This window comes from Rhea pennata, chromosome 9 (genome assembly GCF_028389875.1).
Source record: "Rhea pennata isolate bPtePen1 chromosome 9, bPtePen1.pri, whole genome shotgun sequence".
NCBI lineage: Eukaryota > Metazoa > Chordata > Aves > Rheiformes > Rheidae > Rhea > Rhea pennata.
The window spans coordinates 17,142,950-17,169,443 of record NC_084671.1 but is presented as its reverse complement, the minus strand read 5'-3'; the positions used below and the strand labels follow the sequence as shown (position 1 = coordinate 17,169,443).

Genomic DNA, 26,494 nt, shown 5'->3' with positions numbered 1-26,494 from the left:
GACTATTGGAACAGAAGCCTCAATTATATAGTCCTCCTGGAAAGGGTTTCATGGGAAGAAAACTTCATAGCTATTGACTTCAATTACAATAAAAAATCGTAAGTATTCATAATAAAGATATTGTCTGAAACTGAATTACTGGAAAATCTTTTAATTTTTTGAACACAACAAAACGGCATAGAACTGACTTATGTTATTATTTGTGCAGTAATTTTTCACTGAGCAAATTCACATTAAAGCTAAGGCTTTAGCTAATCTTCAACAATTGTAACATAACAAAATACTTAGTAGGATTCCTCTGCAAAGGGAAAGCAAACTTGCATATGATAAAATGAAAAAAGCCTCCACATTTCTGATAAATGGAGGTATAATAATAAATCAAATATTTTAAATAAATAAAAGATACTAATATAGTCCGAGATTGAGTCTCACCTTACAAATACTGATGCACATAATTTTATGCAATGAAAAATCCATTTGCAATTGGTGGGACTCCTTATGTAGGTATAGCAGAACTTATATATATGCAGCCTGCTAGATCTTGTTATGGAAACAGAACGTTGTTTATTTTGCTTCTTGTGTGTGAGTGTGTATATAAATATATATTAATTTACAACTCCAATAATATTTTATACACAAAATAAATTAACATGGGAGTATACCGCAGAATACTTGCTTGATTAGTTCTAGTCTGAATACAAAATAAAAATACAGGTTAGCTTTTAAAATTGTTAAGACTCAGAATATTAAGTATCTGTTACCTGATTTGTTTATAGATGTAATATTTTGAGTACTGCACAGATTCCAGTCATATTTTGAAGTAACCTAAACCATTAAAGAAAACTTTTGATGCGTTTCATTGAACTGTAGAATATGAAAGACTAGAGAAACTAGCCCACAGATTGACTTCATTTGATGTTGTGTAGCTTTTGAAATATTAACATCTTTTTTTTTTAGGTTAAATGCATTAAAATTAAAAGAGATATTGTGATCTTTAACGTGTATATGCAACAGCAATGAAAAGCAAGTAGCTGCTGTTGTGAACCATAGTTACCATAGTAATACATTCCCATAGTCACTTAAAGATCTTAGAGATTCATTTATATGAATAGCCGCTTTCGTTTAAATAAATAAATAAGTAAATGAAAGTTGCCAACAGCATTCATGTGGTTTCCTGTATTACAGACTTTCACTGTTTACAGTAGGATAACTTTTTATTAACAGATGGGCAGTAATCATTGCTTGGGACATGACAGTAAATTATAGAGTTGGTTCTCGGTACCTTTCTTACAATGCTGAATAATTACTTGTAAATAATCCTCTGAAATCAGTAACATCAGGCCCAGGACAACTCACTAGGATCCAAGCCAATGTACAAATTAAATAATCTTCTATTAATTTCAATCGACTATGATCATGTTTGTACTTACATAAAAGGATACACCAAAAAGGTTAACTTTCAGTACCCTATTTTACACCATGAAAATTCTGATTAATATAAAGGAAAACCTGCAGACTGATCACTGAGTGGTAGATAGGAATTAAAAATAATAAAATATAACTCCAAGCAGACACACCTGAAAACTCACATGTGAAGCAAAGCAAAGATATATTTAGATAAACAGAATTTATCAAGTACTGTAATATGTATATGTAAAACTATTTGTACACAATCAAGACAGATAAATGTAGAGTTTTTTTGTAATGAAAGAAAAGATCGTATGGCTGTTATGGGAACACTATTGTGTATGGTTCGAAGATGGAAGCAAATAATTATTTCCATTGAGACGTTTCAGAATGCCCCCCAGAAAACAATTAAATGGACTTCACACAACAACACAGCCATTGACATCTTACTGTTACACCAATACATAGAACATACTGCAGGAAATCGGAATAAAAATAGACATTGACTTTCAAGGACAAAAATAATGATCTTCCTTGAGCTACACTTGAAGATAGGAGGAAGGAAAAAGGACAACTTAAAAATGCTTTTGCAGATTTTTATATTCAAGCTCAGTACTATAATCAGCAAATGTGTGTATCATGATGATAAAGCACATTTGCTGGGATGTTGATTCAGCAAAATAACATAATATTATTCAGCTGTTCAAAGTGTATAATACTTGGACAGCAATTAACAAGAAAAAGAAATTGAGGGAAAACGCCAAATTGCTCAAGGCAAAAATTCTACAGAGCCAATATCTTATGTTTGCTGCTTCATGTACAATTTGTTGCACACACGAAATTCAACTCAATTAAAAATTTGGTGATTATTTATAGAAAAGATAACTTTGTTCCTTATTTTTCATTTAAGCTTGTTGTTTAAGCAGGAATTAATATCATACATAGGTGATGAAAACGTAAATTTATTGAATTGTTTATTGGTTAAAGGAGGACACTGCCTGACTTAACTATTTTCCATATGATAAATTAACTATGAACATCTTTTAGGTGATATTTTTCCAGAACCACATACTGATTTCACTTTGCATGGCAGTAAGTGGTACAATATAGTAAAATAGATTTTCAACCAACCAAAGGTAGAACACAGAACAGAAGCTGTGTTGACGACTACAGTGTCCCTTCCTCTTGTACTCTGAGCATTGAAGTTTGAATGGAACAGAGAACTAAGATGGATGGATGGACAGATACATGGACCACCCACCACGGATCCAGATTTCTTCAGATACGGCCTCTTTCTGTCAAAAGATCTATTTTCAAAGATGTTTGAGGATATGGACATTTGTCCCAATCCGTGCATATCTCCCAGTCTAATCAGGCACAATATTCAGAAACATCATGCATGCCCACTGCAGCCATGCTCATTCATATGATTCATGCTGAAGCATATGAACAGAAACATGTAAGCTCTGGTTATAGAGATCCAGAACTCACAACAGTTGCTCTTGTAGGCATTTTTTTCAGATAGAAACTTGCACATAAATTACTTCTAGTTAAAGTAACAATGATTCCTATTCTGAAAGTGGCAAGGTGACTATGTGGCTGAATGGGGGAATAAGTCTTTAGAGAACAATTTAAAATAAAGGACACTCCAGATTATATCCCATTATCTGCAAGGATTTGGGGATAGCTATGATTTTAGAAAGCTGCTTGTTCTGCATTTTGAAATAGAAGAGCTTGGGGTAAAGTACCATAGTGAGCTAACAAGTTTGTTATCGTATCTTTATGTAGAGTTGCTGAATATGTTTTCATTCTATAATCCTTAAATTAGAACAGAGGTAATTGTTTTCTCATTGAGGAGAGAAAAGGCTTGGATCTATCCAAGTCTTCTTTCAAATTAATACACAACATGACGTGATCTAGTATCTCTCTAGCCACAAGGTTTGTGATTTTCATGAGGCCTGTTGACATCTCTGAAAAGAGCGGGAATGTACATTTGCTTCCATCAAAGGTCCATGCATAACTTGACCACACAATTGTTAGAGGAAATGTAAAAAAATTCATGCTGTATGTTAGCATGACACTTCATAATGTATAGGAAACTCAGACCATAATGCTGAGCAAAGGGATACTTGTGTAACTAACCTGCTATGCATGAGAGAACTTCAAGTCTTTGCTATCCACTGATGGTCTGTATTTTCATTCCTGTCACTGCAATCTTTGATGAATTACATTGTCATACATAATGAAGTCTTCATAGGAAAACTACTGTAGTTTAGAAGAAAGAAGGCAACGCTAGAAAAACAAATTGGAAATGCAGATATTGTAGTACATTATCTAGCTTATTGTGCATTCTCTTGTACCTTGAATGGACTCCCCTTTCCCCATGAAACTGGTCACTCACAAATCATGCTGTTCAAAAGTGACAAGCTACATGTATTATTCTTGCAGTATTAAACTTTTTTTTTTTTTTTTTTTTTTTTTTTTTTTTTACTTTTCAGTCCTTCAAATGAAACCAGTTGCAACTCTCTTTTAGTCTCATTTACTTAAGGCCAAATCTGTAAATCTATGAAGCCATATTACAGCCACATTGTATAAAAAATTGCCCTTCTACCTCCCTTTATTTTATCCCTGAGAAACAAACCCCAGTCTCCTATGTATACTGATGAAACCAGCAACTTCTATATATCTCAGAACAAGTTTTCTGATTTGTTTAGAAATAGCAATTTATTCCCTTATTTATGGATTTGTAATATCATATGCCTCAAGAGCATATTTGTGTTGGAAAAGCTTATTAGTTAAACTATTTAAAATATTCTTTGTACTTTAAAATGCCCATTTGCATTTGGTAAGGATTAAAATATTCAGCTGATGTCCAGAAGGTTCAAGCTGTTTCCCTCTAACTGAGCAAATGAGGAAGCTAAAAGCTTGAGAAATAAGAATCGAGAGCAATGTAAAAAACAAATGTTAATTCAATACATTTATTTATATTTGGATTTGTTAGTGACTTAATAAACAAGTTAAGGAATAAATAGATTAAAAAACACTGCCAGCATGTAAAGAAGAAAGAGCATGTTTAGCTACTGGCTACTATGCCCTGAAGAATCAGTTCAGCTTTTCAAATCTATTACATGAATGTGGCTTCAAATGTGTCCACTGTGAAGACTTCAGATAGTGTAGACAGTAGCTATACAGGTAACTGCTATGTAGAGATAATTATTTCCTAATAAAAGCAGTGGTTCATAGAAGAGAACTTGCTGACTGGATGATCTGACCCTACACAGAGCATTTAACATGGCATGTTGAGTGAGATTTGGTCACGCCGGAGATGCAAGTTCGCTGTGCACGTTCAACAGAACGGTCATCTCTGTTTGATGGATACTCGGGAAGCTGTTTTTATATACATAAATGGCAAAAACATACTATATTGGGGTTTAAGTACAAGCTAATGTAAAAACACAAAGGTCTTTCAAATTTCCTAGATACTAAGTACTTAAATCTATGGTGGAAACGACATAACCTGAAATTATTCACTTTGCTACGCTTCTCCCACCGTCCTGTCCCTGCTGGAATTCAGGGGTGAACAGGGCGTTATGCTGGGGCTCCTGCAACTTGGCAGAACGCAGGCTCGCTTTACGACAATCCGTATTGAAGATTTTTACCTTTTTGCCTTCTCAACCTCTTTTCCTCTGTTTTGTGTTACTTTCCGGGAGCGGCTCTTAACCCGCCGCCGGCGTCGCTCCGGGAGGAGGCCGCGCAGGCGGCCAGCCCCCGCCGCGCCCGGCCGCGGGCTGCGCCCCCGGCTCTTCCCCCGCCGCCGGGCCGGGCCGGGCCGGGCCGCGCGGGGCCCCGGGCGCGCTGCCCCCGCCGCCGCGCCAGGACGCGCCCCCCGCGCTGGACTTTGAAGCGGGGAAGCCTGCCCCGCGGCCCGCGCTGCGGAGCACGGCGCTGCGCAGGTACGTGGCGCGGGCCGCGGCGCGGGGCCTGGCGAGGGGCGCCCGCAGCTGGGCGCGCGGGGCTCGGCTCCGGGTCCCGGGGCGGCCGCTCAGCGGCAGCGCTGAGCCGCCCCCGCCGGGCCCGGGGACGGCGGCAGCGCGCCCAGGGCGGGCAGCCGCGGGCCCCGCTGGAGCGTGAGGGACGGCCGCGGGCGCGGGATGGAAACCGCTCTGGTGGCAGCATGGGCGGGCGGCGATCGGGCCCGGGGCGGCCACGGGCGGACTCCTTCCCCCCGGGGCGCTGGGGAGGGAGGCACGGAGACAACATGGCGGCGGCGCCCGCCGACCCCTCCGCCCTGTCGGCGGCGGCGGGGGGGGGGGGGGGGGGGGCGCGGCGGGGGCGGACCGCCCCGCCCCCTCCCGCTGCCAGCCCCCGCCGCCGCGCGCGCGCGCACGCACGGGCCTCCCTGAGCCCCGCCCCTCCGCTTCCAGGGCGCGCGTGGCCGCGCCCCCTCCCGCGCACACACCGCGCGCCGGCGCCTCGCGTCACGTGCCGCGCGCGCGGCGGGCTCCTCCCAGCGCCCGGTGGGCGGGGCAGCGGCGGGCGGAGGGGATCCCTCCGGGGCGGTGGCGGCGGCGGCGGCGGCGGGGCCCCTCCCCGGGGGCGGGGCCCCTCCCCGGGGGCGTGGCTCCCCCGCAGGGGGGCGGGGCTCCTCCCGGGGGCGGGGCTCCTCCCGGGGGCGGGGCCGCCCGAGCCGGCGGGCCGTTGGCGCCTCCCCCGGCCCCGTCCCCTCCCCCTCCCCGCCGTCCCCTCAGTAACTTGGCCGCCTTTTATCGGGCGAGCGGCGAGGCGGGGAGTTTACTGGTGCCGGAGCTGCGGCGCGGCCGGGGCGGGGAGCGAGCGCGGCGGCGGCGGGAGGGGGCCGCGGCGCGGCGCGGGACGATGCTGCGGCTGGTGTCGCTGAAGTTGGGGCGGCTGTACCGCTACGTGAAGCTGGCGGTGCTGGGCAGCCTGGCGGCGGCGCTGGTGCTGAACACGCACTCGCTGCTCGCCTCGCTGCAGCGCAACGAGCTGTCGGAGCGGCGCTTCCTGCAGCTCAATAAGTGCCCGGCCTGCTGGGGCACCAGCTGGTGCCGCAAGTTCCTCAACGGGCAGCTGCGGCTGGAGAGCTGGGGCCGCCTGCGCCTCCTGGACTTCTTCAACGTGAAGAACGTGTACTTCGCCCGCTACGGGGAGCCCCGCGAGGGCAGCCGCCGCGTCGTGCTCAAGCGCCTCGGCTCCGCGCAGGAGCTCGCCGACATCGACACCAAGATCTGCCGCCGCGCCACCGGCAGGGGCCGCTGCGACCTCCTGCAGGCCCTGCACGCCACCGAGTTCGCCAGCCTCAACGGCGACGTGCGGCTCCTCACCCCCGACGCCGTGGAGGGCTGGTCCGACCTGGTGCACTGCCCCTCGCAGCGCCTGCTCGACCGCCTCGTGCGCCGCTACGCCGAGACCAAGGACTCGGGCAGCTTCCTGCTGCGCAACCTCAAGGACTCGGAGCGCATGCAGCTCCTCATCACGCTCGCCTTCAACCCGGAGCCGCTGGTGCTGCAGGTACGGCGCGGGCGCGGCGGGCTGCGCGGGCGCGCCGCCCTCCGCTGCCGCCTCGCCCGCGAGGCTCCTCTGCGTGCGCTCCTCGCTCGCCTTCCGCGCCGCTGCCCGCCCCTCGCGGCCTGGGGGCGGCCCCGTCCCCCCCGCGGGGGCGCGGGGCGGCGGCAGGGCGCGGGCCGCCCCCCGAGGCGGAGGGCGCTTCCGCGGGCCCGGCGCCCTCGGCGCGGCCCGCAGCGCCGCCGCGCCGCGCCCGGCGCGCCCGCTCCTGGGCTGCGGGGCGCCCGGTGCCGCTGCCGTAGGGCCGGGGCAGGGGGCGGCAGCGCCGTGCGACGGTGCTGTGCCCTCCTCCCCCAGAACCAGTTTGTTCTCGGCAGCGTTGTAGCCTTCGAGGGAACTTAAAACTCTTACCCCTCTCGAAGGTAAGAAATCGGAAGCGGGCACTCTGCAGCCTAGGAAGGAGTGACAAATAAATGACCAGTATCCTCTTCCAGCTGGCGAGCTGGTTTACGTGTTGTTGCAGTTTAGCAGACAAGAATATGTGCTTTAATGTGTATTGTAAAACTTGGATTTTAGTCAGATATTTACACAGAAGAAATTGTAGGAAACCACTGTACTGTGGCACCATTCAGTTTCATCTCTTCCGTATATATACATATATATATATGTGTGTGTGTGTATGTATACACACACATACATATACATGTATGTATACACGTGCTTGGATTGGCTAGTGCCTCCCCTTCCTTAACATTTCAGCTCATAAGGCTATTGAGGGAATTCCAGGCATGCCATTAGTGTATAAGTTTGGAGCCAGAATTGTTTTGTCTAACTACTGAACGATAGTGGTTGGCTTTCTAATGTATGCCAAAAAGAGTATTTGCAAACACACTTGAGAACATCGCTACATTGTTACTGTTATAAACAGCTTGTGTTTCTCTAATGAGTCAAGAAATATGACCCCCAAAGCAATGGTGCAGCATTTATCCTCCAGCAAATTCACCTAGTAAGTATATTTTCTAGAAAATGCACTTAATATGAAGAGGTGTGCCATTACTCAACTTAAAACGTATTCTTTAGGTCGCATGTCGTCTGTCCTTCAGCCTCCCTGTATACTACTTTTGGGTTTTGTTTTCAGTTTGCTGCTCAAACTAGCTTGGAGTAGACTATATCTCCTCCATTTTGCAGTGAAGTTACTCCTAAGCACAGTGAAAAGGGAAACTCCACTTAAAGAAGAGCATTTATTTGCTTTGACTTTATCTGGGAATTGCCTGAGCATAGATTTGTTTTGACTGTTCTTCATACAACTTAGTTTTTTATTTGAATACAGGCTGCAACATACAGAGCATAGATGTAGCTGTCTTGAAAACAGTATTATTTGTTTCTTTGTAGCTCTTGGGGTGATGTATCCTTTACAGAGAAAGGATGTGGGATAGTAGCAGCGTTTAGTATTGCCTGTTAGATCAAAAGGCATTGGGCAGCACTGGTTGATTTTAAAAGCCTTGATTGCTGTCAGCTTCTTGATAAGCTGTAGATTAGCCCTCAGGCTGTCAGACAAATCTTTAGAAGATGTGAAAATCTCTGGACAGGGTGCTTGCAGGCGCTTGCTTGCCCAGGATGCTGCTGAGGAGCAGAGCTGGGCAAATTGGTGGGAAGCAAGGCAGCCTATTGTCTGGAATCTGTTAAAATTCTCTGTCACTTTTTGTCAAAATCAAAGGTGTTTTACTGAGACTTGTCAACCTGGATATGTAGGCATACTCTGGAAAAAAATTAGGGGAACTTCAGACCGGCTTTGTGTTTTCTAAGAGCACCTCAAGTTAATGTATTCTGACTTTTTTTTTTCCAGAATAGTATTCATAAACTTTGGAAATGGGTACTGAAGGTTTGTATGTTTCTTCTCAGTTGAGAACGAAATTGTATCTTAAATGATTCGTATGAATCTGTATTAACTCTTCTCATGTAACACACTATTCCATTTCTTTTCATTTCCATTTCTCTGGCAGACTAGAGACATGTAACAGATGGCTGGTTCTGGGTTGTGTGGCTATTACAACAAAAAGATATACTTTGAGAGGTGAAGTTACCTTCTTATCAGGGACGATAACTGACTCCTGAGAATTTTGTTTGTATTTATACAGAAGATATCTTAGAGTGTAATGCCTCTGCAGTATTGGGTAGGGCAGATATTGGTATGGGAATGAGGCCTGGAGGGTGGTTCTAAAAATCACCTACCTCCAAGAAAGAAAACCTGCATGAAATCATGTGAAGAATCAAATTTTAACATTTCCTCTTTGATGTATTTCACTGACAGTATTTACTTGTAACCAGAGGATACAAGAAAATACTAACTTTTTGCCTTGAGCTTTTCATAGTACTTGTCAATGTGAATTTTTAAAATTGTCATGCATGGTCTTGTTTTTGTTTTAGAAGTGGAAATACTTGTAGGGTCTCATTATTGAGAATGCAGAAGTCTTGCATTGTCTTACAGAAGCAATCTAATGTAAATATTTTGGCACAGAATTTAAAGCTTGATCCATTTATAATGGAAAAAGTCTACTGTCATCTAATATAGCTAGTAACTAGCTGATAGGGTTTTTAAGTTTTTTTGTTTGTTTGTTTTTTAAATTTGAGATTGGGACTTTAGCTTGAAGCTTACTTGGATTATTCCTGAAGTTTCAGTGCTTATGAAATGCATACTATCTGAGCTGACTGAGAGCTCTTCCTGTGGTAAGTTTTGAGGTTGTACTTAAACCTATGCATGATGTATTTTTGTTACAAGGCTTTAAACAAGAGGCAAAAGGAGTTTTGTATAGATTAATTATTGTAATTCTAACAATATATACATTGTGATGATTTTCCTGTAAGATTCTTTATTTGCACTTGTATAAATTTACGTAGGTGCACTCACTGAAAAATTCAGCCCCTTCTGCCATTTTTCTTAATGCTTTTATTATTCTTTAAATCTCTTTCACAGAATCTTACTAAACTATTTGGTACTTAAATCCTTTTGCGTTTTACCTGAATTCACATTTGAATGAAACAACCTGTATGAGAGGACTAAGGAAAGAACTTTATAACTCAAAGTGTGAATGATTTAAGTTCTGATAGGAAAGGAAAAACCCAAACCTTAATTTATTTAAAAAATACTTGTCATTGTATTGCAGGAGAGCACTATTAGAAAAAATGAAGTTCTGATCTGTAATCAAAACCTGATATATCTAAAGCAGTATTTTAGGTAAACATGAAAAATCTGTGCAGATACTAGCAGCAACAAAACTTGCTGCTGTTCTGTTCAATTTATTTGATAGAAAATAGAGTACTTTAAGTGAGAATCACTGAAAGAGTAGGAGCTATTCATGGCGTCAGAGTCCTAATTGAATAGGATGACTGCAACATTTGCAAAGATAGGTTGGCCGAAGTTGCCTTGTGAAGAAATTATGAAGCTTAAAATGTAAGAGCTTTACAAACTGTGTAGCGTGATTCCTTATAGTGTCACTTCTTGAAGAATTCATAGAACCAGCACAGATGCTGTAAGTACAGTTTTATCCTTACCCTGTAACTTCCTGTAAACCATCCACCTTCTAGATTCTTTTTTTTTAGGAATAATTGCAGTGGAGAAACTTCCTTTCTCTTAATCATGACATGAACTCACATAATTAACTTAATATAGCTTAAGTTTATGAAGTAGCATGCCAAGTCTTGCATTTGTCATCATTGCAACTAGAAACATAAACATGTTCCTACAGAGCCAGAAATATTTACTACTTATTGTTAATTTCCATAGAGGCTAAGATCAATATTTGATCTCTTGCATAAATTCTTCATGTTTTTTTAATTACTTACAAGATTTTTCTGAAAAAATAAGGCTATTTAACAGAATGGTTTGGGAAATGATTAAACATTCTGTGAAAATACCTATTTTCCATAGAGCTCTTGTATTAGCCTATATCAGCCTGTAGTATTTCATAATTAGAGCCTCTGCAGATACGTCTTTTTGAGCTGCTGTTGTGCCACTGTGGCTGCTGTGATTGAGCCACTTATGCAGCCATGCATGGTTGCCCGTTCATTAGAGCAAAGCTGAGAACACCTTGTTCTGGGAGCTCAGAAACTAACTGCAGCGTAACTGGCAGAACACAGTACTGCTGAAGTAATAACCTGTTTCTGAAATAGAAAACTACATTTTCAGTAAAAATGGTTGTCTCCCGTCCCCCCTCCCACCACCCAGGATCTTCTTGTTAACTCTGAAAGACAGTTTATGTCTGTCCTAGTGATACTGAGCTGTATGTCTGTCCTAGCAATACTGAGCTATATGTTCTATTAAATTTTGTGACATAAATACAGATAAAGCTGATCTTGCAATACTTAGTCTTGCCTTTGCGCTGACTGCTGTATTGGTGTAAAATATCACCAGATGAACTTTTAAAATGACAGTGTATTTGTTTTGTTTTCTGAGTGTACTCCATCTACAAAAACCAGGTGTTTATGAAATAAAACACTTGTAAACAATATTTTTTCACCTACAGAAGGTGACTGTAAATTGTATCCAAAATGCACTAATGTTATGTTGTCTAGAATTGTAGCTTTTTACAAAACTGTGCTTTCCCTCCGTATCTGTCTAAAATGAAGAGCCTTTAAAGGTACTGTTGAGAGTAGCAACACATACTTTAAATGCAAGGTTTAAATTGTGTTTAACACTTCTATTTTTCTGACTCTAAGGAAAAATTCCAAGACCTGTATGGAAGATAATCTATATATTAAAAAAAAAATCTAGAAATATAACTGTGCAGTTCGTTGCTCTTCCCTCAGACGTGTTTAGCTTTCCAAATCCTTAGAGCTAATGCCTTCCTTCTTGCAACTTCTGATCATCCTTACTCCTTGCGTAAAGACCAGCTGCATAGTTACCCCGCATGAACGGTCTGTTGCTGCAGAACCTAAAAGTCCATTGCTTGTGTCAGCAGTGAGTTCTCTGCTTGTGTGTGTGTTTTTTTTTTCTTTTTTTTTTTTTTTTTTGTTGAAAAGGGTAATTGGTATCTGGTATACAAATATTAAAATATTAACTGTGATCTCTTTGAAACAATTTCTTGCTCTGAATTCACTCAAAGTAGCAATTTAGTCATTGTAGAAAATTATTTTGCTGATCTATATATAACTCAGAAGCGAGTAGGCAACTTCTCTTGATTGTTATTTATCTTCCATTTTTATCATGTAATTCAAATCTAGCTGTAGCTTATTTTCTGTAGTTCTGTGGTGTTCTAAACCAACTAGCAGAATGCCATCCAGTATGAATACCATTCCGCGTGCATTTGTGCAGACTTCAAAGAAGCAACTGAAAATTATGTCCAATTAAAATTGAGAATCTTGGTATTAGGAGTATTTCACCAATTTGTGATTAAAACTGGAATTATTTTCTGCAATGTCACATGAATATATTACGTCTGAAGTGGCTAGTACCTGTGATGTTATCACATTTAATATTTTTGATCAGTTAAGAAAAACAATTTTCATCCTTCTTTCTGGTGGAGCTTCTCCAAAGTAAAGGAGAGTAAGTAAAGTGAAAGGAATGTTTTAGAAAAGTGAAGCAATTCTTCAAGTTATTGGAGAATTAGCTTATGAAGAATGTCTGTCTTAATCTAGTGACTGCTAGGAAATCACTGTGTATATTTATCAAGTGGAAATCCTTCTGATAAATCATGAGTTTGGGCAGGTAACAAAAAAAAAAAAAGCCTGTTAGCCCCACATTATGAACCTTGAAATACCTATGTTGCCCACTTGCTTTTCTACGTGTGTTGTAGAGAGGGAGTAGTATCTTTTTTTTTTTTTTTTTTTTTTTCCCTGAATTAAATAATTGAGGCTTTGTTTTAGTCTCCTTCATTTTGAAAATTAACTTCTAGAAGTAGCTGTAGGCCATCTCTGCTATGATTTCTTTGTAGTGATATATCCCAAACCCCTAATCTATGAGAAGCAGGCAATGATCAGCAACATCTATTGCTGAAGTAACTAGTGTAACTAGGTAACAACCAATCACAGCATTCAGTTTTCCTCCCTACTCATTTAGTCATTATCCATTAACCTATATGAAGAAGTGACATACTTGAACTATAATTATAAAGTTTATGAGCAACTCAATTATTGAGCTTCTAAGTTGGATTATATTTAAAATTGTTTGCATGTTTTTATTCCATGGTATGTAAATTAAGCCTGATATTCACACCAACAAGTGGAAAATTATGCATTATGGTATGAAATGCAGTAACTGGTTGAAACCTTACCCTCCCCCCAAATTCAAATAGATTAAAGGAATGTAGTTTCAGTGGTGAACACTATATTTTGAATATTCAATAGAATCTCCTCATGTGTGCCTATGTGTGTGTTTACACACGTGTGCACATTTGTACATCTGCAGATGTATATTCTAAATTGCATTTCAGTTTCAATAAAATAAAGCATCTTGCTTTTATGTTTTTTTTAACCTCCTTTAAATCAGAAAGATATCTTTGTAAAGTCTGATCTTCAAGTCTGTGTGGCTGCAGAGTTATGCTTATTTGCCTTGGTGACTAAAATAAGTCTGCTGTTTATGCTGCAGGATCAACACTACTCTGGGAGAGAGAACTGAATTTTTTTCCTTTTGAGGAAAAGCATATTACTTAAATGCCTCTTGCCATTCCAGTTTTGTGCCTCAGCAAATGCTGTTTAATATGATGGTTTTAACAAAGCTGTCATGAAGGGTGTGATTTTGCCATTGGGGCCTTTAAGGTCATGATTAGCAGTAAGAAAAGTCCGCACTCTGCTTGTGGAATCTTCTTTCATTGAATTGTATGTAAGATGTAGCTCTCGGTACATGTGTGGGTGTTTCTTTTTCTTTCTTTCTTTCTTTCTTTTTCTTTTTTTTTTTTTTTGATGGAATCTATAGAAAAATCAGTAGTGATGTAGCAAATTCTAGAGTAGCATTTGTAATGGAAAGAGTTTTGTTTTTCAGTGCTACAGTGGAACAATGATATAAAAGTGTCAGTATTCACTTAATTTTTTTGTCTTCTCTTGGACTTTATTAAGATGAATTTCTGCTTTATGTTATTCTTTAGAGTTTGATTTGGAAGATTTTGTTGTTTTTGCAGGTTACAATAAGCTTTATCAACTTCAAGCTGCTGAGCCTTTACTATATAATGTAATTCACAGCTCTGAACATTCAAAGCCAGTGGCAGATTTGTATATAGTCCCATGTTTAGACAGATGAGAGTGAGGAAGACAAATGAACTATTAGTGTGTTTTATGCTTGAATGAAATGATAAATTCACCGTATTAATTCAGAATATTTCTTTTGAAACTACAGCATACTTTTTGTTTTTCTTTAAGACATAAGTGCAATATAATTCTTTCAGGAAGAAGTGTATTTTGTCCCTTTGACAGGATTTGCTTAGGTTTTTGAGTTTTGTTTAGAGATGTCATGTAGCTACTCTAAGGTATCAAATATTTTTTTGGACCATGTGTTAGTAGAAGTGAAGGTAGCTGGAGTTTTCTCATATTTACTTTTCCATCTTTTTAAATATTCATTATACATATTACTCTATGAATAGAGTGAAAGATAGCAACCTCTTTAATGAGGAAAAACTTACTAAGCTATCTGTTTGTAGTTTTTTGTGTCCACTGCTGTATTTTTGAACACTTTTAAAAGCCTGATTGTCTGTGGTTTCCAAGGCATTTGTGTGTATGTTCACAGATAAAATGTGAGTGGGTGTATAAGAATTGTAGACTTGTAACAAATAGCTGTTCCTGAGTTTTGAACAAAAACTTAATGTTTTTTTTTTAATCTGAATTGTCAAATGTACAGATTTTTTCTAAATAGTCTTCAGATAGTGTATTCAAGTACAAAACTATGTAATCAAATCTTTGTGCTGTTAGTAATTTGGGAGTTTAAATAAGAACTATGCCCTTCATTCCATACAACAGTCTGAGGCTTTTGGCAGCTACCTATTACGCTTTTTCTTCTAAGTGTAACTTGTTCATGGAAACCCTGTTTAATGGCCACACAAATATGTGTTCATGTCTTATGGCTTTTTAAAATGTTAATGTGTGTGTGTGTGGAGGGGGAAGATCTTCCTGTTAACTGAAATTCAATCTAAAAAAAAAATGCTTTCAAAATAGAATAGTACAAAAAGTTACAAATCTGTGCTTACAAAGATCACATATATACACTTCAGTTATTCTTGTCCAATTCACTGTGTGAATATAAAACTAGTGAATGGGGCACTTGTACATATTTTTATCCCCTTCTTTAGCTACTGACTTGGGTAATGAAGTGTAGATGTGGTTGTTACATGCCAGTTGGAAAGGAGCCAAAACAGAGATGTTGTTTGTACATGTGCAGATGTTGGCAGCATTCCCTGAACTCCTGTTGTCAAAAGATCTTTTCATTGCCACAGACTTATAAATATATCTGTGTTACGTTATGGCATGCCGATATTCTGCTGCTACCGAGGTTCCCTTCTAAATAAACTAAACTGCTCCTAGAATTTCATATGCGAAATGAAATTCGGTGTTCACGACAGGAAACAACACGTGCGTGCTGAAGATCAGTGTACAGTTGTGGCTAACGCTATACTTGCACAATCGGTTTAATCCACTTTACAAATCCATGCTGCTGCTGGAAGGGAATGCCCCCTTATCCCTTTTCTCTCCCCTGCGCTGGCTCGGCAGGCCTGCTCCCTTCCTTTTGTCAGTACTAGTGTTAGGTGGGGATGTGACAACTGGATCTGGATACTGATCCGACTGAACCCTGGCTCAGCAAATAGGGATTTCCAGCTGTGCCGCCGCCTTCATGACATGAAGGAGGGGATTGAAATGAAGGTGTGTGCCGGGTTGGGAGGGATGGCCACCTTCCCTTCCAATGGTAGCATGGCATTTGCCAGATTCAAGTGGTTGTGACTCAGTTTGTGCCTTTGTCTCTCTCCCAGAGTATGAACAGAACAGGACTGGAATATGGGAAAGGAACAGGATGGGGTTATTGCTTTTGTGAAAGACACTAACCAAGCTGTTACTAGAATAGCTTTGTTTTTCCTTTAGAAATTGGTAGATGATTTTACTCATTCAGATCTGTGTTGTCACTTAGATAACTTTCTTGCTTCTTTTTGAGCGAAATGGCATGTTCCTTTGTAAATAACTAATTTCAGTTGATGGACAACATCCTTATGATCTTTACTCATTTGCATGTTTGCATGTTTAAATCCAAGACTGAACACGGATGATAAAAGTGCATGAAGTCACATAGTGGTGGTGTTTATTGATGCCACTGGCCTGTTTCTAGAAAAAAGAAATAATGGTGTTAGCGCACACTTGATTTGTTTGTTGAAAAACTTTGTATGAAAAAAGCAAATAAAGAACTTAACTGGATATTTGGCCCTAATTACCAGCTTCATAAACTGACCTGAAGTCTATAGATGAAAAGCTGAAGAGTGGATAAATATCATGCTCATTGCATAGCAGATTTGGGTAGTGAGAGAGGTTAAAATTTCCTCAGTTATACTGAATCACAGCTTGAAAAATATCCTGTTAGTCTCAAATATCAAGTGAGTTCTGCATCTTTCTCAGGATTTTTCATGACCAGATATTGGTTGATAGATGATTAAAATAGAAGTCCAGATACTTATAAATATATTAGGGTTATAAGTAAGGCACCATAAAAACTTTAAAGCCATTCTGTAATTACTGTTGGTCTGGTCTCCTCTTGACCAACACAAGAGGATACTGACTTAAAATGTTCACTTTTTGTATCGAGAATTTATGATAAGTGTTACAGGCAGGATGGAAGTGGCTCTTTGCAATGGTAAATACATCCCCCCCCCACCACCAAAAATAAAAATTTGTCTTCTGCTCTTGTTACGGCAATATTAGAGATTTGGTTTAATGGCTGTTTTCATGAAGATGGCAGAGTCAACAATGTATCTTAATTATGATTTTAATTTCTTCAAACGTAGCAGGTATACAAAACTTGGCTATATAGCACTGAACAGGCTCCATAGTGCTCTATCTTGAGCCAGAGTAGTCTGGGACAGATGCTAAGCTTCTGTAGGATCCAGCTGTTGATTAGTGTTAACAGATGAACAAATGAGTATTTATACATGCTCAATATTCATCTTTAAATATTAAACAATTTTAAAAGCATAGATGAACAAATTGCAATGTTTCTAAGTTTGTTTGTTTGTTTATTTATTTATTTATTTTTAAGGCAAGGAATCCTAGAAGCTAAATAAAATTTAACTTGATATCGAGTCTTAACTCTAGTTATGGTCTCAACCAAGGCCTCCATAACGTTTCATTGAATGCCTTTATTATATCAAAAGAAAAGTATTTTAATGACTAAGTTATTCCTCATTAATAAAATCCACTTAAATGTGGAAGTGAGCTTTTTTCATTTGTGCAAACTACAACTCTGTGAACAACTTGATGAGAGTGGCTAAATAGTATAAACAGTGTGCTCCTACCTCATGAGAAGTTCAAAATTAACGTCTTGAAATGGTCGTTTTATATGCTATGATACTAGCTTCTGTTAAGTATTCTATGGCTTCGGGATAGTACTTGTTTTAAGCTTTGGTGCTAACTTTATTAGAGGAAAAATCCAGTGATGCTGGAAGATACGGGGGTTTAGAGCCAAGGCTGCCCTTACGCGTGGGGACGGTTGGGAGCTTCGGCCTCTTCCCTGCCACGTGACCAGAAGTACATCGGGGAAGAGGCTGAAGTTCCCAGTCGTTTGGAATTTGATTAAATAATTCTTCCGTGCATTTTGATCATGTGAATACAAAGAAGGGCTCTGAGTTGCTTAGAGCAGAGGTTAGCAAGGAATGTGCTCCAGAGCAGAAATGTCTATCCTGAAGCATCTCTCCCTGTCTTAAGGATCGCTAGAAAAAGGACAGAAATGAATATACTGTATGTTAGGTGAACTAATTTGCTGATCTGGAGTTTCTCCTGTTCTGTGCTGGAGACTGAGAGCCATATGGAGTGTTCCAGTGAACTTCTGCACTATCTATGCCATAAAAATGGAAAGGAATGCCCCAGTTCGTTCGTTCGTTCTTTTCTTTTTCTTTTTTTTTTTTTGGGGGGGGGATGGGGACAGGATGGGACTTCTTACTGCCAGTAAGAACTCTATTCACTATTTCATTGTCACTTCTGTATAATTTGGAACTTCTTCAGATGATGAATCAGAATGGATAAGGAAGGAACAGTATCTGTCTGTGAATTTCTGGTAGAAGTTGTACCACAGAACCAATTGTGCTGATGATCCAAAAGAGAGGTGGTAATGCGCTTCAGTAAATCTTTTCATTAGTAGTAATCTGTGTAACTTTCTGGAGCTAATTCTTTTTTTGTAATAAATTGTTAGATGGAGAGAATCTCTGTGAAGGATTTTGGTTTTTGCTTCTTGAAATCTGCAACTGTTGTGAAATCCTAGAAATTAGATTCAACCAAGAGCTGCTATTGCAAATCCCAGCAGGTGTTGTTATTTTGCTTTTTCTTCCTATGTGTTTACCAGCAGATGTCTTCTCTACCTTTTAAAATTCACTGTAAGGAGTGTCATCTTGAGTAATGCTAACGGATTCATTGATCCAATAAACTTCTAGGTAAGAAGCCAAATTAGTAGTCTTAATCACACTTGTTTCCTGTCATGGGAAACTTACACGGAAAACTAGCGAAATAAAGCGCGTTTTGTGAGTAGTGATTGGAATGCATATTTTTAACTTATTATATGGCCTATTGCGATCTAAACAAATTAGCGCTTTTTTTTTTTGTGAGGAGGGCTTCTTGATATTAAATTTGTCATTTTAGTGTTTGTGTCAAATGTAGCTTTAACTTCACTGTTTACATTTCCAGAGGAAGTATTCTTGGGGATGGATGTGGCATATAGTTCTTAGTGTTTTGCAGAACTTCTAGTGTTTCTGGCCATCTTCAGTAGTCTAACTTTGGTGTAGAGGTATCTGATGTCTAGTCGTTAGAATAAAATGATCGAAGCTTTGTTGTCAAAAGAAGCACAGACAAATAAAATTAAAATTTGTTGTAAGAGAGATGTGAATTGTGGGGTTATGCTGATTGGGTAGTTAAGCACTCATCAATTATTTTTATTATTAATTTTTTTTTCATTTGATGGGATACCCAGAGAAATGTATGGTGGGCTGCTCTTCCCTTACTGTGTGTTGTAGTTCAGATCTGTTCTGCTACTTGATGCATTTCCCTCCAGTGTCTCTGTATTTACTACAACTGTTCTGCTGTCGTATGTTTTACTAGGTCTAAAGCTCCCATTCGAGCTGAAACTCTTCTGCAATTCAACCCATCTGATGAAACTTTTGCTACATTATCATTACAAAGTTGATTGGGTTGTCATCTAATGATATGGTAGTGGGGTAGTGCTGGAGGAAGGATAGCATGTGCAAACAGTGATATTTTCTAATAGCTAAAATTAGCATACTTTATGTCCTTAAGGAGAACTAAATACCACAACATAATTTGAGATTTTTTAAGATGCATAATATGGAGGATTTTAAATGCTTGTGTTTGTTCTCGTTGAAGGTTTTTGGGCACATTCAGCACAACTGAAATATGAAAGTATGCTTTCTTTTATTGCTTGTAATATGCTCTTAATATTCAGTATGTGTTAATTTCCAAGAAAACTGCTAATGGAGACAGCTTTTACTATTGTTATAATTTTATGTGTTTTTTATATAATGCCTATGCATGCAGATGCATGCATACATGCACACAAAGTACATCTGTGACAATTCATCAAGTTGCATTGTTAAGGAGGAGAAGAGGCATAGAAAACCCTAAACTACTACTTATACCTCAATCTGTTCTGCATTCCTTTCCGTGGGATCTTCATGTGAGAGGATCCTCAGTGAGGATCCAGTCAACTCAAGGGGTTGGGGGGGGGGGAACAGGAAGAGTTACGATTTTTTTTTTCTTTTTTTGGATTATAATTAAAAAAAAACCCAAAACAATTGGTTTTTATTACAAACATGAGACTGAAAAATCATCTTTAGAGAAAATACACTTGCATTAATACAAATATACATAAAGCACCAATAGAAAAAAGACAGTTAATGAAATTGAAAAATATATAATATAGGAAAAGCTAGGTATTTTATAATTATATATTACCTTAGGTCTAGCTCACTCTCTTTAGATTAGTAGTTCACTAGGACATCAAGCTTGCATGAATATATTTTGTGTTGTTCTTTCTTGTCTCTCAAATCTGAGAAGTATATCCAAATGTATTTATCACTAGTATTGGTAGATATTTACATGTCTCTCAATTTATTGCACAGCCTTTTAAAATATAAGCTGTTTTGCATTAATGAAAATTATTATTTTTTTTTAATACAGAGTTTTCCATCTGATGAGGGTTGGCCGTTTGCAAAGTACTTAGGAGCATGCGGAAGAATGGTGGCTGTCAACTACGTTGGAGAAGAGCTGTGGAGTTACTTTAATGCACCGTGGGAGAAACGAGTGGATCTGGCCTGGCAATTAATGGAAATAGCTGAGCAGCTGACAAATAATGACTTTGAATTTGCACTCTACCTCCTTGATGTCAGCTTTGACAATTTTGCAGTTGGACCAAGAGATGGGAAAGTTATCATTGTAGATGCAGAAAACGTTCTGGTAGCAGACAAAAGATTAATCAGACAGAGTAAGTCTCTTCTTCCCTGCCTCCCTCCCTCCCCCCACCCCATTTCTCTTGTTTCTTTCTCTGTAAGCACAATTTCTTTTTAAAGTATATGTAGTTACTGAAACCTATTTTGTGATAGTGGCTTTATTCTACAACTAATTAGCATTATGTGGCAAATAGACTGCTAATTAGATTGACTAATTTGTCAGTTTTACTAACTGTTGAAGTTACCTGAATTTGGTTTACATATACTTTTAATCTTTGTATTCCTGTTTAAATGGGGGTGGGGAGGTGAGGAGAAGGATTTGGACATATGGATGGACAAGCAGACACATGGCAGACTGCTCTACCTTAACAAAAATAGAGAGAGCGCTTTTGTGTTTTTCCAGACATCTGAGTAGAGAAGACTTATTGTTCCTTTTTCTGTGAATGACATCTTATTGCTGTCTTTCTCATAGTTACGCAGCCTGTCTCTGGTTCAGTTGTTCAAGTGTTTTTTCTGCAGTAATGGAACTGAAGGAACGGGTGATTTTAGTGCTGTTTCCAAATTGGAATAGTGAAAATCCGTTCATCTATCTTCGGCAACTGTAAAAAGCTCAAAGCAGCAGCAACAGGAGGGATGTTTGTCAAAGTGGCATTACATGGGCTTATTTCTATTGAGCTCATATGGAAAAATTTACAAACTTAAAAACTAGAAATACTGAATGTGAAACCTTAGATTCTGAAGGAGTTCATGGCCATAGGCCAAGTGATTCCAGTTTGCTTTGGGTTAATGGATTTTATAAAGCTTTGTAAATAGACTTCAAATACTACGTTGCAGAACTAATTTTAAGACCATGTTCTCTCTTCATGCACTCTTCTACAAGGAAGTAAGTGGGTGTGTTTTTTATAATTAGACTTGCGCATTCTCATGGAACTTTAAAGCTATCAGCACACCAAGAAACCTTTTTAATGTACTGATGATCTAGTATATTTGCTTTAGTACTTATAGCCACACACTTTCACCTTTTTTTTTTTTCCTTCCATCCTCTTAAGAGATAATATTACTTAAGGCTTTGACTTTTGGAGCGTATCTAAATTGCTGAGTTACAAAGATATTTAAATGAACTGTGAAAGCACTGATGTGTACAAAGATATTTAAATGAACTGTGAAAGCACTGATGTGTAGTGGAATAGGAGCAATTAGTGTCTGTGGAAGCTGGATCTTGATAGTTTCACACTTGCATCTGTTGTATGTGAGGTAAACCAAGTTGGATCTAATTTGAATTTTGATGCACCATTTATAATTTAATTATTAACTGAGAAAACAGAGTAATAGTACTGAAAAGTTCTTAGTATAATCTTAATATTTAATACTAATTTTCTTAATCTACTAGAAAGTTTTGTTACCAGTCTGTCTAGAATTTAGCATGCCTGTTGAGATATTTGAATGTGTTCATGTCATTCAATGACCCTGTAATGAAATACACAACACAAGTAGGACTGGGTATCATATTTGAGTTTGCATAAGTCACTTTTTCTGATGTTAACTTTCTTCCATTTTGAATTTGCCATTCATTGTACAAATTTTACATGATATTTTTATAATTTTAGCAGTTATCACACGAGCTTTTTTCTAGCATTGCTTTGTGTACCATAAATGAAAAGACTGGTAATCAGACCAAAGACTACCAAAAACTTGTAAGTTTTTCTGTGTACATCAGTCTCAAGAGACTTGCTAAACTATGAGATGCCCTGAAAAGGACAGCTTCTCAAACCTGGCAGGAATCCAGAAATTTAGGAAGAAAGCTTTTGTTTACGTTTTTCAGTCAGAAAGTCGTAACAATTCAGGAGCTCTCATGCTTAGTTACTCATTATTGTCAAGGTATTTTCTGTAGAAAAAGGTTTTCAGTTAAAGATGACCTTGTGGCAAGAAAACTACTTTTACTTCTAGACGTTTTGGTGTGTGTGTATATATAGCAACAAACAGTGGAAGCTTTGGTTGTACGTGCTAACGTAATTGTTCTAACTCTACAAGGTTTAGAGCTTCTTAAGAGCTTTAAAAAGAAATTGAAGCTGATATTCCAGCCTTCTGGGAGTGTTCAGATCACTCAGTCTTCAGATATGTTGAAGGTGGAGGATAAAACCAAGACACTGTCACAGTAAAATATGAGTTCAGTTTTTCTTCAGTTTTGTGTTTGTGTTCGTTAGTATCTTAGTGGTTACAGCTTAAAACTTTTTTTTTTTTTAATGTGAAGTAGTCTTTTATATGTGTTGATAAACGTAATTTGTTTTTGCTCAGATATTGTATTTTTCATATATTATATGTAATGCATCTGTTTATTAATATACATTTAGTAACTACATCTCTAAAGTGAGAAGCTGGGAGATAATGTTTCGGAAGTTTATGGTAGTTACTTTTTAATGAGATTTTTGTTCTTTGTAGACCACTTGCCAGTATTAGTTCCCAGGGCAACTGGAGCAACCAAATCTAGCTGTTGCTAAAATAGGTCAAGTTGTTTGTTTGTTTTTTCTCTTGACTCCAGCTGTGAATCGCTCTCTTGGCCTTGTTTGTGCTTCATTTTTCCCTCTGGCTATGTGTGCGAATGTGGATTTCTTGTGTTTTCCGTATTGTGTTTTTTTTTTTTTTTTTTTCTTCTCTCTTTAGCTATCTATTTTATCCTTTCTTTCAGTCTTTCCCTTATTTTTATATTGTCAGGACCATTTCAGCTAAAAGGCATATCAATCAGGTGAAATCTTGAAAACTAGAACATTTCGGATCGTATCTAAGCAAAGTTGGTTCATATGTTAAATATTATCAGTTTGCTTTGTATAGAGCTTCTAATTGTATACAGCTGTGCCTATGTTCCTTACTCCTCTCACACAATTTTTTCTACTGTTATCTTATATTTAACAGATAAACCTGAAAACTGGGATGTATGGTATGAAAGCAAATTTGATGACTGCGATAAAGAAGCTTGCCTGTCCTTCTCAAAAGAGATTCTTTGTGCTCGTGTCACTGTGGACCACAATTATTATGCTATTTGTCAGAACCTTTTATCAAGACATGCCACGTGGCGTGGTACTTCTGGAGGACTACTTCATGACCCCCCTGCTGAAATTGCCAAAGACGGCCGACTTGAGGCCCTGCTGGATGAGTGTGCCAATCCAAAGAAGCGATATGGTAGATTCCAAGCCGCAAAAGAACTGCGTGAATACCTTGCACAATTGAGTAATAACGTGAGGTAGTCCACAGTGGAAATTTTTTTTCTGACACTGGCTAGAACATTATTATAAAGACACATAGAAAATAGTCTTGAATTACGTATTCAAAAGAGAAAATAAATACAACACTAGTTTATCAGTTTTATAAATACCATAAAAAGATAATTTTATGGTGTTATAATGTTCCTTTGCAAACAGACAAGGTACTTATTGAGCTAAATCTTGAGCTACTATTGACTCTTCTCCCTAACTATTTAAAAGGGAGTAGGTCAAAAAAAGACTGTGATACAAGCTGTCAGTAGAGCTGTGTCAAAGGGTACTTTACATAAAACTGCATTAGTATCACAGTTTTGTGAAGCTGGTGTTCTTACTTGGAAAGTCAAGTTAGACTGGCCTGTTTTAAAGGCCTTTTTCCTGACATCATTGTCTCATTTTTGTGTTTGTTTAAACACCTTGAAGTGGCATTTCCATAGAGGTAAATCTAGCTGTCTGTATTGTTTTGAATTTAACAGGCTTTCATATTAATGCTGTGCAGTATGTTTCTACTGTGAGTGCAGGATTCCCATGTTTACTGTCCAATCTTATGGGGTTTTTTTACACTGTGTTTTACTATGCTTAGACATTGTGTATTTTTTTAAGATCATCATAAACTCGAATGTCATTTGAGCATTCATTTGATTTCTTTTGTTTTTTCTGCCTTTGGAGATATCACTTAATGTAGTTATTGTACAAAATTTTTACCCTTCATGCCAGTATATACACATAATTGTTTAACAGGGAACCATGTTATGAGCAAACTCACTTTTAACAAAGATAATTTGAGAATTGGGGAGAGACTATGCTAAAAATCTTATTCATAAAAGTTGAAGATAGAAGTTTGGCTAAAAATAAAAACTCACTAGTCCCATGTAGCTGAGCATAAACCAAAGAAAATGGTGTTGTTTGTTAGTCCCTAATGTAATCTTGAAGAAAAAATGATATAGTATAGTGAGGTTAATTCTCAAAATTCAAATTTCTATGATCCTTGTCTGGCTTTTTCTTTCCTTTTTTTTTTTTTTTTTTTTTTTTTTTTTTTTTTTTTTTTTTTTTTTTTAAAAACCCTTTAAAACTACTTGCTGATACTAGGAAAAAAAATGATTTGAGTAAGAATGTCTAGCAGGTTAGCAACTTGTTTTACACCTTTCCCTGTTCTGTTAAATTCATGTTTAGTGAAACTTACTGAATATATCTTTTTGGTTTAACAAAATAGATTAAGCTGTGGTTTCTCTGGACACCATTTCTTAAATTAGGTCTGACTATTCCCAGTGCAGGTAAAATTGACTTGTTGAGGTTTGTGTAAATCTGAAATTGTTCCCCTAAATTACAATTCTTGTAAAAACCTCAATTACTGCTACAAGAACCAACTTCAAAACTTTTTTTTTAATAACTTCTGTAATGCTACATTTTCCTGAAGTCAGTCATAAAAAAAGTACTCCTAGGAAATGTATGCATATTTCTTCTTGCAACAGTAATGAAGAAAACTAACATTCTTGTGTGCTTGTATAAAACAATACTTTGTACAAGATAAAAATTCTGAGCAAGTTGGCATTTCCTGCTTTGAAGGGTAGAGTTGATATGCCTCTTAAATACATCATGAGAGTGGTAGAAACTGCTGCCTTACCAAAATATTATTGCAAGGGCAAGGTAAGAAAATGGTGAACTCATTGCCCCTTTTTCTCAAAGTTGAAAAGGTGCAGCCATGTAAAGATTCAGTGTGTTTCTTGCTTTTTTTTATTTATTTATTTTTAATGATTGTATTAAGGATATCTTAGAATTCTAAATTCTTACTTTGGAATTTCTTTGCATATGTAGTCATAACTTGCTTCTATTCCCTTGCCTTGCTTGTTTTCAGAAGTTAGAATGACCAATGCAGCTTTTAGTTCTCATTTCTCCCCTCCCTTCATTTGAAACCTACTTTACATACTTGCTCTGAGAGAGTTCACTTCAAAATTTTTTTAATCACATAATCCACTTATTTGAAGAAAGTAGAACAACCCTGAGACTAGGTAATACTAGCCTATCACAAAAACCTTGACTTACCACTTTTATTTTAAACATCCACCACACTTCTGATGAATGAGCGTAGTATGATGTTAAAAGGTTTAACACAAACACTGCCAATTCTGGTTACTACTTGAGGCAGTTCTGTAACTGCAAGGTTGTCCTAATAGATTTGTTTTGGGGTTTAGCTTGCTCTGGAATATGTTAGTAAAGCTAATTATAAAAGGAATTTGGAACTTAAAAAAATACTACAGGGAAAACATTGTGGAAAGCAATAAATCTTGTTCAGTTTGCACCTATCAGATATGTATTGTACAATAATTTATATTTTTAGTCATTGCCCATTATTGTTGATGAACACTTGGTGAAATATTTTTGAATGAGATGTTTGGGGTTTGTATGTGCATTAAAATTGTCTTTTTTGTACTGTAAGTTACTGTTTGATTGGAATATTTTATCAAAACTGTTTCCCTGTGCCTTTATACTACAAGAAAGTTGTTTCTACAACTTCTAATGATATTAATAAAGAATACTTTAAGAACCTCATTTCACTGATACTCCTTCTCGGATCAGTATGTATTTAAAGTGTTTGACTTTATCTAGGATGCATTAAAATATACATAGAACTAGTGTTGTAGAATGCACCATAGTCAAAGGTGACAGAGGGGAAACCAA

At 38.7% G+C, this 26,494-nt stretch overlaps 1 protein-coding gene across 2 annotated transcripts; it reads left to right on the top strand.

Annotated features, from left to right (window-relative positions):
* The first annotated feature begins 6,238 nt into the window (after positions 1–6,238).
* DIPK2A (divergent protein kinase domain 2A) lies at positions 6,239–24,807 on the top strand. 2 transcript variants are annotated; one of them, XM_062582740.1, is made up of 3 exons: positions 6,239–6,936; positions 20,293–20,596; positions 23,472–24,807. In XM_062582740.1, exons 1-3 carry the CDS (start codon positions 6,283–6,285, stop codon positions 23,801–23,803), a joined length of 1,290 nt encoding a protein of 429 aa, XP_062438724.1. In that variant the 5' UTR covers positions 6,239–6,282; the 3' UTR covers positions 23,804–24,807. The 2 variants fall into 2 exon arrangements, with proteins under 2 accessions (XP_062438724.1, XP_062438725.1); XM_062582741.1 differs by lacking the exon at positions 6,239–6,936 and adding an exon at positions 7,235–7,352.
* The last annotated feature ends 1,687 nt before the right edge of the window (positions 24,808–26,494 follow it).

Bases quoted from the DNA above. Each gene is read 5' to 3' on its own strand.
- DIPK2A (XM_062582740.1), top strand. From the start codon at position 6,283: ATGCTGCGGCTGGTGTCGCTGAAGTTGGGGCGGCTGTACCGCTACGTG. The intron at 6,937-20,292 runs GTACGGCGCGGG...TTTTTAATACAG, and splicing joins CGGAGCCGCTGGTGCTGCAG to AGTTTTCCATCTGATGAGGG. The intron at 20,597-23,471 runs GTAAGTCTCTTC...TATATTTAACAG, and splicing joins CAAAAGATTAATCAGACAGA to ATAAACCTGAAAACTGGGAT.